Source organism: Haematobia irritans, chromosome 2, assembly GCF_050003625.1.
Source record: "Haematobia irritans isolate KBUSLIRL chromosome 2, ASM5000362v1, whole genome shotgun sequence".
NCBI classification, from domain to species: domain Eukaryota; kingdom Metazoa; phylum Arthropoda; class Insecta; order Diptera; family Muscidae; genus Haematobia; species Haematobia irritans.
Genome location: NC_134398.1, coordinates 98,591,950 through 98,607,894, shown reverse-complemented (window position 1 = coordinate 98,607,894; position 15,945 = coordinate 98,591,950). Strand labels below are relative to the sequence as shown.

Here is a 15,945-nt window from a genome sequence, read left to right as displayed (position 1 = left end):
ATCTATCAATGTGAGGTTAGGTGGCAGCCCGATGTATCAGGCTCACTTAGACTATTCGGTCCATTGTGATACCACATTGGTGAACTCAATGCGATAGAAACACGGAGGGCTAGACAAGTGAGTGGGTAGTGCTGTGCGTGTAGAGTGTTAGATATTTGTGCAATGATAACTCAATAAAATCAGCACCAGAAAAATTTAACATTAATAACAATTATTTTGAAATCGGTGGTATTTGTGTTGATGTTATCAGAAATGATAATTCAATAAAATCAGCACCAGAAAAATTTAACATTAAAAATTATTATGTTGAAATGGGTAGAATGTGGTTTCCATTAAGTAAAAGAATTTCTAAATTCTAAATTATGGGTGATATTAGTGAAGACCATTTCGAAATAAATGGAATTTGGTTTCCTATAATAAATCTTCCAGATTTGAACTGTGAAGGAATATATGAGGAACCAATAGTCGATAAAAATTCCATGCTTAACCCTTTCGACCCTAAAGTTTCCTATGGGCAACTTTTTGGAGTTTGAGACTAACTGTCAGCGGTGTTTTTATTTTTATTCATGAAATTGTAACAGTATCGAAAGCTACAAGTGCTCTCTTTAAGTTGAATTAAAAAACAGCTAATTTGGTTGTCATTTAGCAAGTTTATTTTCATTAATACGCACGTGCCTCAAGAAAAAAATATTTGCGAATTTGGAAAACGGTTTTTATAAATGAGATTTTTTTTTAAATTACACCGAAAGAATTTAAAGTTTTTATTAAATCTGTTGTAGTACATATCAAATAAAATATTTGTGGAAGTCAAATCTTGGAATTGCAAAAAAAAGTAAGAAATTTTTAAAATTGAAATGTTGCCTGTTGGCAACTTTGGGCAATTGTGGTTGTAAAATTACATATTTTTGGACATGGGACCTAGAGAAAAAAGGTTTGAAAAACAAAGATATTAAACAAATTTTGAACTTCGACTGGGATGTGGCGAAGAATGCGAGAATGATGTGGAAAACATATCTGCAGTGCCGAGGAGGAATTTGAAAGGAATCGTAAAAAGGCAAGAAGCCATAGATATCAGCCTTCTTGGCTGCATTAGCACGAATATTGGCGCTTTACTTTGGTTTTTTAAACCGCCAGTTAAACTGGCATCTGTTCAGAAAATAAACATTTTCGTGAATCACGCGATGTCGTGAATGAACTTTAAACTAAATCTCGTAAATGGGCGTGAACGGGACTAAACAAAAATTTGTCGTGCGTGAGCAAAAATCAAATTGTGTTCGTAATGTGCATGTTTAAAATTTCGCCGAAATCACGCTCACTAACGAAATTCACGTGCACGATAAAATTCACATTTACGTTAAGACAGAGACAGAAAAAAATCACACTCAAGAACAAATTCACGTTCACTATTCAAGCACACCGATTTTAATCACCTCCGCGGGTTTTATCACGCTTAAGATTTCAATAGCGTCCGTTGTTTGATTGTAAAACATATTTGAATTTTGCTAATGGTTCCGTAGTAAGTTATGTATGTTACTTACTGGTCAGTAACTGCAGCGAGTCATGAGATTTGTCGTGAATCACGCCAATTGTCGTGTTCCGAAAATTTTCTTGAGTCACGAGATTTGTTGTGAATTACGAAAATTGTGGTGAATCATGCAGGAACATGAGGCATAAACTTTGTTCGTGCGTGAGCGTGCGCGAGTATAACTTTTCATTTCGTGAATTTGCGTGAACGTGAATTCCTACCCGCATGACGTGCGTGAGTACAAATATTTCTTCATGAATGAGTGTGAGCGTAAGTGAAATTACACTCACGCGCACATCTAAGTATATATTTACTGTAATAATAACAAAAAATGTAAAATAAGTGCAATAAAACGTAATACGTCTGTAATTACAAAACAAACCATTTTGTAGCCACAATTGCCTAATGTTGCCCACAGGCAACATTCTCTACCGCCCAAACGAATGGGCGTGGCGACCCGAAATTTTGGCTAGACGCTTCTTAAATGACTTAAACATGATTAAGAGAATAAAACAATTTTTATCGATATCTAAAAAATTCGGGGTCGAAAGGGTTAATGAGAGCACGGAAAAAATTACGCCATCGGACTGGAGGTCGGGAAGGTTCATCCAAAGTGATAATGTTTTGGATGAGAATAATAGCGACATGTCAAAGACAGTGGCCCCAAAAGTTATAAAAGAATCGAAAGGAAGAAAGGTTCAAAGGGATGTGTTGCGTGATGGTGAACGCAATATTAAAATTTTATCAAAACCTAATTCGAGTATCAACTCAAAGATGTCCGTGGTAAAAATATTGAAGATAGCACAGAAAAAGAAAGATGTAATAGCTAGCAGACATAAGAAATTGGATAATATCACCATCCACTGTAGCAAAATCGGAGTACTTTTCATCAAATGATCCAAAACTGAAGACATCACTTTCGGAACAAGAGCCGCCTGAAGAATATAAGAGGGCGTTATCTAAGACATATAAGAACGAAGAACAAACTGCCGTCACTATAAAAATAAGGAATGACGATAAGAAGATTGGTCGAGCTGAGATAGACGAAGAGCCAATTAAATCAGACGATGCTTTGGTTATTGCTACAAATCCGAGATTAATCAACAACAGAGAAATGACAAAGGAGCTAGATCAATTAAATAGCAAAGGTTTTTATCATGATTGTATATTGTTATTCCGAGATAAGGCAGTTGTAAGCGGAATAAACGTCTTCGAATTATATCATCGATGGAAAATTGAATCTATTACTGGCCATATAACTTAACTCCATAGACCCCCTTGGATTCCCTCTCGGACATGCAGCTTTCAGTGAGATGTTTAAAGCCTTAGTAATCGTCTCCACTGCGTGTTCGATATCTTCTCATATTTTTCTCTGGTATTTCCGGTATCATCATATCGAACGATTCCCTATCGAACGATTCCAATCAGCTTTCCTAACATTTGGCGGAAATATGGTCTTTGAAGTACGAACAGCCAATCTGAAACTGATGTAGCGATGATCTGTGAAGCTATGTTCCCTCAAAACTTGCCACTCAGATATCTTATCATTCAGTTCCGGAGAGGCCAATGTGACGTCCAACACCTCTTGCCTGTTTTTGGTGACGAAGGGTGGCGCATCGCCCTTATTGCAAACTAGCAGGTTAGTACGCAAAATAAACTCTATTAGCGACTCTCCCCTTGCATTAGTATCACTACTTCCCTAAATACTATGATGTGCATTTGCATCGCATCCCATAATGAGTTTTGTCTTTGTTTTCAGTGACTCCTCAACTAAGGTCTTAACGGCACATGGAGGCATCTCCTTATCATATTCCATGTAGACCGAAGATACCCAGTATTTGCATTTGGATATCTCTTGACTGGCTACGACAGTGTCTGCATTGCTCAATGAAGGAAGCAGAAACAAGTTTAGTTCGTTTTTAGCAATTATACATGCTCGATTTATATCTTTACCGGTATTATGCAAAAGTTTGAAACCCGGAGTGCTTAATTCACAGTTATTGTTCTTATATATGTATAGTTCTTGAATAAGAACTATATCTATGTCTCCTTTCATTAGGAGAACTTTTAAGGTAGCACTAGCGGCCTTTCAATGGTGAAGATTTATCTGGAGGAACCGTAGAACCATCCAAATTTTCAACCACCGTCACATCAGCCGCTTCAATTGAGTCATCAAGGGCTTCCTCTTCACAGATCTCGGTGACTTTCGCAACAACCCGCGGTTCAGCCTTGGCGAGGTTTGAGTCTGTAGGAACTTCCCGCATACGATGTTCGTAAATGTCTGCAGTTTTTATGTCTCCTTCGGCTTCGCAAGATTTTTTTCTTCTAACTCTACCGGAGGCTTGTTCGTTTCGGAATCCTTTGGCTGATCGCTTTTGTATACCTTCATATGTATGGCATGAAAGCCATGACTTATGCTATGGTCACACTGGACAAATATTTGACAGAAATCAAAAAAGAATCCTTCGCCATAGCCAAACCAAGAGACTCATATTGGATATCTAACATCATTGTAGGAATATTTTCTAGAAACCGTATCCAGATATTTGGAAAATGATTTTGGAAAAGTGTTTGACACTCATTTTGGTCAAATATTTGCCTAGTGTGACCATAGCCTTACACGTCCTTGGGTCTGGGCTAGATGTGGCAGCGGTTCGATGTTCAATATAAACACCGCATGTCGTCTTGGTCCATCCACCTCATCCAAACGACCAACCTTCCAATCGGCGGTTGGAAGATCTGGGTTTCATTCCTTTAGTCTGTTTAGTATTGACTCAGGATCAGGAGGATTTGCAGGTATCCATGCATGTGCTCTAGGTTTAGCCGGTATGTCTTTTTTATCGACTAACTCCAAAGCGGCTCCTTCCCAAACTTCACCAATTAGCATCAAAGCAGCTTTAAAGCAATCCATAGACCTCTGGTCCGCAAATGCTATTAACTTATATCGTCCTTGATACCATCCAGCATCTTGCCATCGAGGACTTGGTCCGGGAAACTTTTTTCGCTCCTCTGAGTAGACGCCAGACATCGCATTCTCAATTTCCCCCCATTTTTGCTTTGGAACCATATCGTCCAATGCTCCTTTATTAATGATAGCCATCACAAGGCTGTCTTTTGCAACTGAGGCAAACGTCTTTGATCCCGTTTAGAGGATGGCAGCTCATCCGGTGATCGTTCCCTTTTTCCAGCTTCTAGAATTCCTTGAGCCCATTTAAGGAATCGCTTTGCTTAGCCGACAACGTGCTTGGGTCGACTGATCCTAATTTCTTTAGGATAAACAAAGCATTTCTTCGTTCCTTGAATCTCTTTCGAGAGGGATTGCCTCCTTTTGATGTCGTCACCTTAGAAAAGGTTCGACTTGGCAAAGTGTCACCGCCATTCGACTCGTCTACAGGTCGACTAATTGGGCCTGACTCTTGGTCGCTGCCCAAATTTATAACTTCAGTCGTTACCCGTCCACTGGGCCCTGAAGTTAGCAACCCAGTGGATGACTTTGAATTTCGCTGCATGGTGGTTTATTATTTCCACCACACGTGAAATTCGTAATAAGTACTTATTACGATGAAATACTCCGCTATTAGAAAACACTTCCATTCAGTTCGACGGTTGAAACGAAACAATAATGGTTTGATTAGGTTAAAGTGGCAGCCCGATTAAGTTTCAGGCTCACTTATGTTAGACTAGTCAGTCCATTGTGATACCACATTTAACTAAAAGTACCTATTACATATGGACACTTCTAGTTTTAACCACTGAACCTTCACTATTATTTTCTTTTGTTGATCCAACCAGATTGTTCCAAAAACATTAACAGACTGCTTAAGTTAACGTTTTCCAGATCTTCTAGTAATCTAAAGCTATATGCCCCTAAAATTCGCTTACGCCTTACACAAAATGCAGGACACTCACACAAGAGTTGTTTAATTGATTCCTTTTCCTCCGCATCATGACAGCTCATACAGTAGTCATTATACTTCCCACCAATAGTTTTTGCAAATTCGCCTATCAGGCATCGCCCCGTTATAGCAGATAATTGACGTCTTGAGAACAGTAGCATATCTAGTGTGCGGTTCAAGTTTAAATGGGGCCATATTTGCTTGGTGTCGTTACAACCCTTGCAATTCTCCCATCGAACATTTGCCATCATGATAGCTTTCTCACGCAGTAAGAGCTTGCAGGTAGCCAAAGACATACCAACAGCCTTGCTAACTTATCTGCTTTGCATTTCCCCGGTATGTTCCTATGGCCAGGCACCCATATTAGGTGAATATTGTACTGCTCAGCCATCTCGTTGAGAGATTTGCGGCAGTCGATGGCCGTTTTCGAGTTAAAGAACACAGAGTCCAATAATTTTATTGCAGGTTGACTGTCTGAGTATATATTAATGCCAACGTTTTTAGGAACATTACTTCTCAGCCAATTCGCCACCTCTCTTATTGCTAATATTTCAGCCTGAAAAACACTACTGTGATTAGGTAATCTTTTCGCTATTCGAAGTTCCAGATCTTTAGAATATACTCCGAAACCCACTTGTTCATCCAATTTGGAGCCATCAGTGTAGAAATCTATATATCTTTTATACCCCGGGGTCTATGTACACCACGCCTCACTGTTGGGAATTAGAGTTTCAAACTTTTTGTCGAAAAGTGGTTTCGCCAGAGTGTAATCCCCTACGTTAGGCACATCTGGCATTAGTTTTTCAAAAATATTTTTATTTTTCAATATAATCTCCTGAAACTGCAATACACTTAGTCCAGCGCTTTTCTAGCAATTCTATCCCTTGATTAAAATAGTTTTTCTCAAGGTCTTCAAAATAGTGGTTTACCACTGTAATTGCATCTTCATTTGAGGTAAAACGCTTGCCAGCAAGAATTTTCTTTTAAATTTGGGAACAAGTAAAAGTCACTGGGAGCTACATCAGGAGAATAAGGTGGTTGGTCTAGCAACTCGTACTTTAATTCGATGATTTTAGCCATTGTTAAAACACCCTTGTGCGATGGTGCGTTGTCTTTGTTGAAAAATTATTTTTTTGTGGTGTAAGCCAGGACGTTTTTCTCGAATTTATACATTTAATTGATCCAAAAGATTGCAATAGTACTCTGAATTTATTGTTTTAACCTCTTGCAGATAGTCAATCAATAAAATACCTTTGAAGTCCCGAAAAACCGTTGCCATAACCTTACCAGCTGATTGAATTGTGTTTGCCTTCTTTGGGGCACTTTCTCCAGATTCAGTCCATTGTTTGGATTGTTCTTTTGTCTCTGGAGTATAGTGGTGGATCCATGTCTCATCAACAGTTATGAAACGACGCTTAAAATCCATTTTATTTCGCTTAAAACGATCCAAACAAGCTTGAGAAATGTTCATTCTTATCGACTGTTAACAAATGCGGCACCCATCTTGCATCTGTAGTTCTTCATGCAAAATTAAATGGACTCGATCATTTGAGATGCCCATGATATTAGCAATTTCACGCACTTTTATTCGTCGATCATTTAATACCATATCATGCACTTTGGCTACAATTTCTGTTGTTGTTGCTGTTTTTAGACGTCCACTCGTGGTTCATCTTCAATGCTTGTACGACCACGTTTAAATTCAGCAACCCAATTTTTTACTGTTGCATATGAAGGAGCACTTTCACCTAACACATTCACCATATCATTTGAATTTCTTGTACCGATAAACCTTTTTTATGTAAATATTTAATGACAACACGCATTTCTAATTTTTGCATTGTAAAATAATTGCGGATGCGTCTTTTTTGAACACCTGTTTCTATACAAAGAAGTTGCCAGATGGGAACAAAATTTAACATGTGTTCATAACAGAGATGGAATTTTCCAAAACACCTAACTTTTTTCTGTTAATACCACGCTTTTTGTGCTAGGCTAAGAAGTTTCCGAACTGCCCTCGTAGATACACCTAGACCTCTCTTTGCGTCGTTTCGTTTTGCGTTGTTTCGAAGTTGCATCGCTGCTGAATTAGTACTAGTTTTCACTTTGCGTCGTTAGATTTTCGAAGTTGCGTTGTTATCGTTGTTATCTGTCTTCAATCTTTGCATGGTTTGTCATCGAAACCCATAATTCACTTTGCGTCGTGTTTTTTGAAACGTATCTGCGACGCAAAGCGAGGTCTAGGTGTATATCAGGGTTTAAAAATTAAGTTCATAAACAAAACCGTTACGTTGTACACATATAAAAAAACATCGCCATTTCGACAATTGCGTTGTATATGCAATATCAATCAGAATTTGACTAATTTTAGGTAAGAATTTCAGAAATAAATGTTTTGATGTCATCATCGTTGGTACTTATTTCACTTATGGAAGGAGTTTCTGATAAAATTGATAATAAAACGACGACGTAAATCGAATAGCGACGTAAAGCGAAGTTGGATGGAACAAAAATATTTAACGACGCAAATCGAAACAACGTAAACCTAGGCGACGTAAATCGAAGGATTGCTGTACTGGTTTTACTTATTTATTTTTATTGTTATTGATAATAATTTCTTTTATTCTTCCTTCGACACAGAGGCTGGGATCGTTTGAATCTTATAAAATTACCCTCATTGGCAAGTCGCAGAACAAGGTTAGGTTAGGTTAGGTGGCAGCCCGATGTTTCAGGCTCACTTAGACTATTCAGTCCATTGTGATACCACATTGGTGAACTTCTTATCACTGACCTTGGTGAACTTCACTCTTATCACTGAGGGAGCCACCGTGGTGCAATGGGTAGAATGCCCGCCTTGCATACACAAGGTCGTGGGTTCGATTCCTGCTTCGACCGAACACCAAAAAGTTTTTCAGCGGTGGATTATCCCACCTCAGAAATGCTGGTGACATTTCTGAGGGTTTCAAAACTTCTCTAAGTGGTTTCACTGCAATGTGGAACGCCAATTGAATGGAACTCTTTCAGTGATGCGTAGCGAGACCAGTATAAGGAATATAGGTCTTTATTCGATATAAGGGAGGAAATACGTGCCAGGAAACAAAAACCGAATGAAACTTTCGACAGGTTTCTTGAGGCAATATCAACGATGATGGACAAACTTCATATGACTTTATAGGAACCTGAATTAATAGAAATATTAGAAATATTATTAGAAATACGACAAGATTTGCTTGTCAATCCATTTGATTTGCGTGTCAATCCATTTGATTTCCCATCTTCGTAAACTGGTACAGATGCGTGAAAAAAATTTGAATATGTAAAGAAGACCTTGCCCAATAGGAATACGTCGAAATATTTCAGAAATTTGTACTGAGGAAATAGTTATTATGGACCATGTTTTCAATTAAATTTCAAAAAAGGGAGTCTAAAATAATCACTGTAATTATATTTCAACCGTCGAACGGAACGGACGTGTTTTTTTAATAGCGGATTATTTCATCGTAATAGGTACCTGTTACGAATTTCATATATATATATATATATATATATATATATATATATATATATATATATATATATATATATATATATATATATATATATATATATATATATATATATATATATATATATATATATATATATATATATATATATATATATATAAGGGTGATTCTTTTGAGGTTAGGATTTTCATGCATTAGTATTTGACAGATCACGTGGGATTTCAGACATGGTGTCAAAGAGAAAGATGCTCAGTATGCTTTGACATTTCATCATGAATAGACTTACGATCTGCCACAACGTCGAATTTTCAGTGAATGGGCCCTAGAAAAGTTGGCAGAAAATCCGCTTTTTTATTGACAAATTTTGTTCAGCGATGAGGCTCATTTCTGGTTGAATGGCTACGTAAATAAGCAAAATTGCCGCATTTGGAGTGAAGAGCAACCAGAAGCCGTTCAAGAACTGCCCATGCATCCCGAAAAATGCACTGTTTGGTGTGGTTTGTACGCTGGTGGAATCATTGGACCGTATTTTTTCAAAGATGCTGTTGGACGCAACGTTACGGTGAATGGCGATCGCTATCGTTCGATGCTAACAAACTTTTTGTTGCCAAAAATGGAAGAACTGAACTTGGTTGACATGTGGTTTCAACAAGATGGCGCTACATGCCACACAGCTCGCGATTCTATGGCCATTTTGAGGGAAAACTTCGGAGAACAATTCATCTCAAGAAATGGACCGGTAAGTTGGCCACCAAGATCATGCGATTTGACGCCTTTAGACTATTTTTTGTGGGGCTACGTCAAGTCTAAAGTCTACAGAAATAAGCCAGCAACTATTCCAGCTTTGGAAGACAACATTTCCGAAGAAATTCGGGCTATTCCGGCCGAAATGCTCGAAAAAGTTGCCCAAAATTGGACTTTCCGAATGGACCACCTAAGACGCAGCCGCGGTCAACATTTAAATGAAATTATCTTCAAAAAGTAAATGTCATGGACCAATCTAACGTTTCAAATAAAGAACCGATGAGATTTTGCAAATTTTATGCGTTTTTTTTAAAAAAAAAGTTATCAAGCTCTTAACAAATCACCCTTTATATATATATATATATATATATATATATATATATATATATATATATATATATATATATATATATATATATATATATATATATATATATATATATATATATATATATATATATATATATATATAGATATATATATATATATATATTTTTTTTTTTTTGCTTTTTTCTCAGCGACTAAACTTTTCTTGTTCTGTAGTAAATTCTTATACCCACACGGATGAAAAAGACTGTTTTTCATATGTTTGGCTATAAACATTATATGTTTGGAACACAAATTTTTAAACACAATATTTTTGAGTGCAAGCATATAATGTTCATAAACTAGCATAACATGTTTGGGACATATATGTTAATATGTTAGAACATATTATGTTTGGGACATAAACTGTTTGTAAATATAATATGCTTGGATGCAAACATATATTAATTTAGAAATAGCCTATAAACATATATGTGTTTAGTAGCTTGGAGCGCCATTTAACAGGGAGCGATATTGAATTAAGTTGGTGGTTGTTGCTTGTTATTACAAAATTAACATTTTATTTTTCCTTGGGCAATTGATCAGCTACTTCTTTGATCCTTACAAACTGTGTGGTCCGCTGTTCGAATCCCCGTCCGGCAAAAGGTAAAATTAAAATAAAAAAATCATAAAATTGAATAATTTCTTCTAAAATGTTTGTATTACAGAAAAAGGTGCTAATAACTAAAAAATCTCGTGGAAGTGAGAAAGATGTGGGGGAATATATAATTAGGCAGGAACAAAATTTTGAGCATTCAGGTCGAAAACCTATGTTGTTAGCACCTATGTTACCTGTTTATTTTCATAATTCATTATGATTGTAAATATATAAATAAATAAATAAAATTTTGAGCACAATATTGTTTGGGAGAATTTTTTTAAGCATATAATATTTTTGGGTGCAAAATGCTTCCAAACATATTATATGTTCACATAATAACATATTGTTTTTTGGAAGACAACATTATTGAATTTGGATGCAAAAATACAAAATGTTTGGAACTTAGATTACCCAAACATATATTGTTTAGACTAATATGCTTTCAAACATATTATATATTGGAAGAGATCAAACATATAAATGTTTGGGCAATACCCAAAAATGTATATGCTTGAAGCAAAATATGTTTGGGAGTATATGTTACAGAAGCGATTTTTTATGAGCGTGCAGTGAAGGAAACAGTATTATTAATATTCGATGCCTTACGTATTCTAGTTAATGAACTATTCCTAACATCTTTCAATTTAGGATTTTTTTACTGATACAAGTAAATTTTACTTGTATCAGTAAAATTTTTATGTTTCACCTTAGGTCATACACTGGTAGAAAAAATTTCATTAAATTTTCTTTGTGTGGATATATTTTTAAGGCGCCAATTGGTTACTTCCATTATTTTACTTGCAGCATACTCTTTACGCCTCTCTTTGTATATGTTAGGCTATTTATAAATTAATATATGTTTGCATCCAAGCAGATTATACTTACAAATATGTTATGTCCCAAACATAATATGTTCTAACATAACAGGTTGACTGATAAGTCCCCGGTATGACACATAGATGGCATCGCCAGTATTAAATGCATATTATTTTTATATAGTACCAACCTTCAAATGATTCGTGTCAAAATTTGACGTCTGTAAGTCTATTAGTTTGTGAGATAGAGCGTCTTTTGTGAAGCAACTTTTGTGTTTGTTAAAAAATGGAAAAAAAGGAATTTCGTGTTTTGATAAAATACTGTTTTCTGAAGAGAAAAAATACGGTGGAAGCAAAAACTTGGCTTGATAATGAGTTTCCGGACTCTGCCCCAGGGAAATCAACAATAATTGATTGGTATGCAAAATTCAAGCGTGGTGAAATGAGCACGGAGGACGGTGAACGCAGTGGACGCCCGAAAGAGGTGGTTACCGACGAAAACATCAAAAAAAAAATCCACAAAATGATGATAAATGACGGTAAAATGAAGTTGATCGTGATAGCAGAGGCCTGAAAGATATCAAAGGAACGTGTTGGTCATATCATTCATCAATATTTGGATATGCGGAAGCTCTGTGCAAAATGGGTGCCGCGCGAGCTTACATTTGACCAAAAACAACAACGTGTTGATGATTCTGAGCGGTGTTTGCAGCAGTTAACTCGTAATACACCCGAGTTTTTTCGTCGATATGTGACTATGGATGAAACATGGCTCCATCACTACACTCCTGAGTCCAATCGACAGTCGGCTGAGTGGACAGCGACCGGTGAACCGTCTCCGAAGCGTGGAAAGACTCAAAAGTCCGCTGGCAAAGTAATGGCCTCTGTTTTTTGGGATGCGCATGGAATAATTTTTATCGATTATCTTGAGAAGGGAAAAACCATCAACAGTGACTATTATATGGCGTTATTGGAGCGTTTGAAGGTCGAAATCGCGGCAAAACGGCCCCATGTGAAGAAGAAAAGGTGTTGTTCCACCAAGAGAAGGCACCGTGCCACAAGTCATTGAGAACGATGGCAAAAATTCATGAATTGGGCTTCGAATTGCTTCCCCACCCACCGTATTCTCCAGATCTGGCCCCAGCGACTTTTTCTTGTTCTCAGACCTCAAAAGGATGCTCGCAGGGAAAAAATTTGGCTGCAATGAAGAGGTGATCGCCGAAACTGAGGCCTATTTTGAGACAAAACCGAAGGAGTACTACCAAAATGGTATCAAAAAATTGGAAGGCCGTTATAATCGTCGTATCGCTCTTGAAGGGAACTATGTTGAATAATAAAAACGAATTTTGACAAAAAAATGCGTTTTTCTTTGTTAGACCGGGGACTTATCAGCCAACCTGTTATTAACATATATGTCCCAAATATGTTATGCTAGTTTATGAACATTATATGCTTGCACATAAAAATATTGTATTAAAAAATTTGAATTCCAAACATATAATTTTTGCACCCAAACAAATGAAAAACAGTCCTTTTCGTTCGTGTAGAATTTCAAAAAATATAATTTAAATTTGATTCAACTATTTATTTAATACTTGTACAGAAATTAAATATATACAAAACCCTATTTATAATCAACATTTTATTTAGACTATTCATGCGCGTTCTACCGGGATCTACTCATACAAGGTCGTTTGTATATCTCGCAAAATTATGTTTGCTTCCATGCTAATATATTGGGCTGGGAAACCTGTTTACTAATTAAATGGAAAGAGGTTACATCAATAACCAAAGAGAAGACGGCTCTCGTTATACCTAACGCAATATCCATTTGTACGCTTACAGAAAATCACTTCTTCTCATCATTTGCCACACGCGACAAAACATTTTTGATTCTGTTTCGAGTATGGCAAAACACTTTATTGAATAAACCTATGCCTGCACAGGAATTTTGGCAACTGGTTCATAGTTATTATGGCGATGAATTGGGTCTAACTACTGACGATGAGGACTACGTAGATCCTACGGCAATAGGTGATAATAGCAGCTCTGTTTCCGAATTTGTATCTGTTATCGATACAACGCCGTCGACTACTACAGGTAGCCAAGATACCGCCTCAGATATATACATAATCCAGGATTTTAGTAATAATAGCAGGTCAAGCAACTACAGCAGCACTTGTGGTGGTGCTGGTACTATATATAAATCTAATAGAGAGAAGACCATGAAGACTAATGCCAAAGAACTAACGTTGATCTCAGCGAAACCAGAGGAAGGGGCAGCATCTAATCCTCACACATCAAGCAATAATGCAACAACTAGTAATGGGGTGGATTGCAATGCAGATCGTGCAAGCAGTATAACTCCCGCAAAAGAGTCTAGACACTGTTCGGCTACTATCGAAGGAAAGCGTAAAATCGCAAAAAATAGTCGAACGCGTGAGGAGTCTGCCAATAAAAATGTTGAAGCCTTGCCAACTGATATATCGGATTCGAGTGATTCTGAGGGGACTAATATACCGTAAGTAGTATTTTATTCACACGCTAATATAGAATTTTTGATATCTCATGAAATTATTTAAAAATAAGAGTTTTACTCTGTTCAAAACTTTTGCAACTATACTTAGTGTCTCATCTATTTAAAAGTATTTGAAATTTTTTTGTTAATGGTATTTAATTGTATTGTATTAAAGTTCTTTCAATTTTACGATCTTCTTTTGGCATATTCGTAGGTTTACATCTACGTCCTGTCGATTTGCTTTTTAATATTTTGATTATAATTATTGCCGGTCATTTTATCGACTTATTCCAAAAATAAAGCATTAAGGCCTATGACGATTAGTTATGACAGAATTGTGCAATGAACTAAACGATATTCCTTTTATAAATTTTTCATCTGTAGAAACCCAAAAATAATGTCAATGAAGAAGAAAATAATACAGGGTGTTAGGTAGTTGTAAATGTTTCGGTCGTATCACACGATTCTTTACCTTTCGGAATATACCAACATATTATAAAAGCCCATTCACAAAGACTCTCTTCAGTTCGGCAAATCGGTCCCAAATGGTTCATTTGTTTTAAACAACACATTTATTGGTAAAACAACTGGTGAAATTAACGTGGGGTTGTCATGGGAAGGGTAAATTTACCCTTTTTACATTGGTCCAGTATATGTACAGGTTGTTTCTAATACCTCAAATGACCAGTTTAAATCGAAGAGTTATATAATTTAGATAGAGCATATACACAAGTAAAAGTTAATGCCGAGTCTACAAAAATATTGACAATTAATACGCACCGTGGCCTTTTTGAAGTAACCACATAAATATTTGGTATATCTACAGCTCCGGGTATATTCCAACGAATCATGGAAGGCTTTTTGGGAGTAGTAGTATAACTCGATGATATATTGATTGGTGGTGAACCCGTTCAGGAATGTGGGAAAGTAAAAAATCAGGATGGATGCAGGCCTAAAGAGTTAAAAGGCAAGTGTATCTTTGCAGTAAACGAGGTGATATTTTTGAGATTTAAGATAAATCAAAACGGCGTCAGGCCAACGGACGAGAAAATTAAGGCAGTTTTAGAGGCACCTAGTCCGACAAACAGCAGCTGCAATTATTGCTGGTTCTGATTACATTTTACGACCGTTATAACGTCATCTAAAAAAATATGAAAATCTGAATTAGAAAATAGTAGTTGCAAATTTTTCGAACTGGTCGTATCTCACGATTGTTTACCTTTCGAAATATACCAACATATTATAAAAGCCCATTCAGTTACCCAATACTACCAAGACTCCCTTCAGTTCGGCAAACCGGTCCTAAAGTGGTTGTTTCATTTGTCCTAAATGGAGAGGAAAGTCAAGTCAACACTGTGAATTCAGTGATCTGGATTGATTGGTATGTGGATTAAGGGATGAGAGTAGAGTTTGCAAAAACGATTGCTATTGACAAATTAACGCCAATAATTGTGCAAAAATCAACAGACTTGCAAAAGCTAAGAAAACAAGTTTCAATACCAGGATTGCTTTCGATGTTGTGGTAAGCATTCACCAGTGTAAGTTTAAGGATTTTAATTGCCATTTCTGCAAGAAGGGTGGCCATATACAAAAGACATGTATAACCAAGACAAAAATGGGTAGCAAAAACATGTGCATTGTAAAAACCAATAGTATGAACAGGGTAAACAAAATCCACCGTGGCCTTTTTGAAGTAACCACATATACATTTGGTATATCTACAGCTCCGGGTATATTCCAATGTGGTGAAACCGTTCAGGAATGTGGGAACGTACAAAATCAGGATGGATGCTGGACAAAAGGTAATAAAGGCAAGCGTATCTTTGCAGTAAACGAGGTGCTATTTTTGGGTTTTAAGTTGAATCAACACGGCGTCAGGCTAACGGATGAGAAAATTAAGGCAATTCCAGAGGCACCTGATCCTGACCGATTTTTTTTCAAAATAAAGGAGACTGGTTGGAGCCGTTATAACAT

At 36.7% G+C, this 15,945-nt stretch overlaps 1 protein-coding gene across 4 annotated transcripts in view; it reads left to right on the top strand.

The window, feature by feature from the left end:
• The window catches only part of GramD1B (GRAM domain containing 1B), a 340,270-nt gene that overhangs the window by 236,808 nt on the left and 87,517 nt on the right, over positions 1-15,945 (top strand). For 3 of the 4 annotated variants that reach the window (XM_075295677.1, XM_075295676.1, XM_075295675.1), the window contains exon 4: positions 13,104-13,974. In XM_075295677.1, coding sequence (XP_075151792.1) covers positions 13,104-13,974 — 871 coding nt within the window. The remainder of the gene's footprint in view (positions 1-13,103; positions 13,975-15,945) is intronic. The other variant, XM_075295678.1, reaches the window with a different exon arrangement.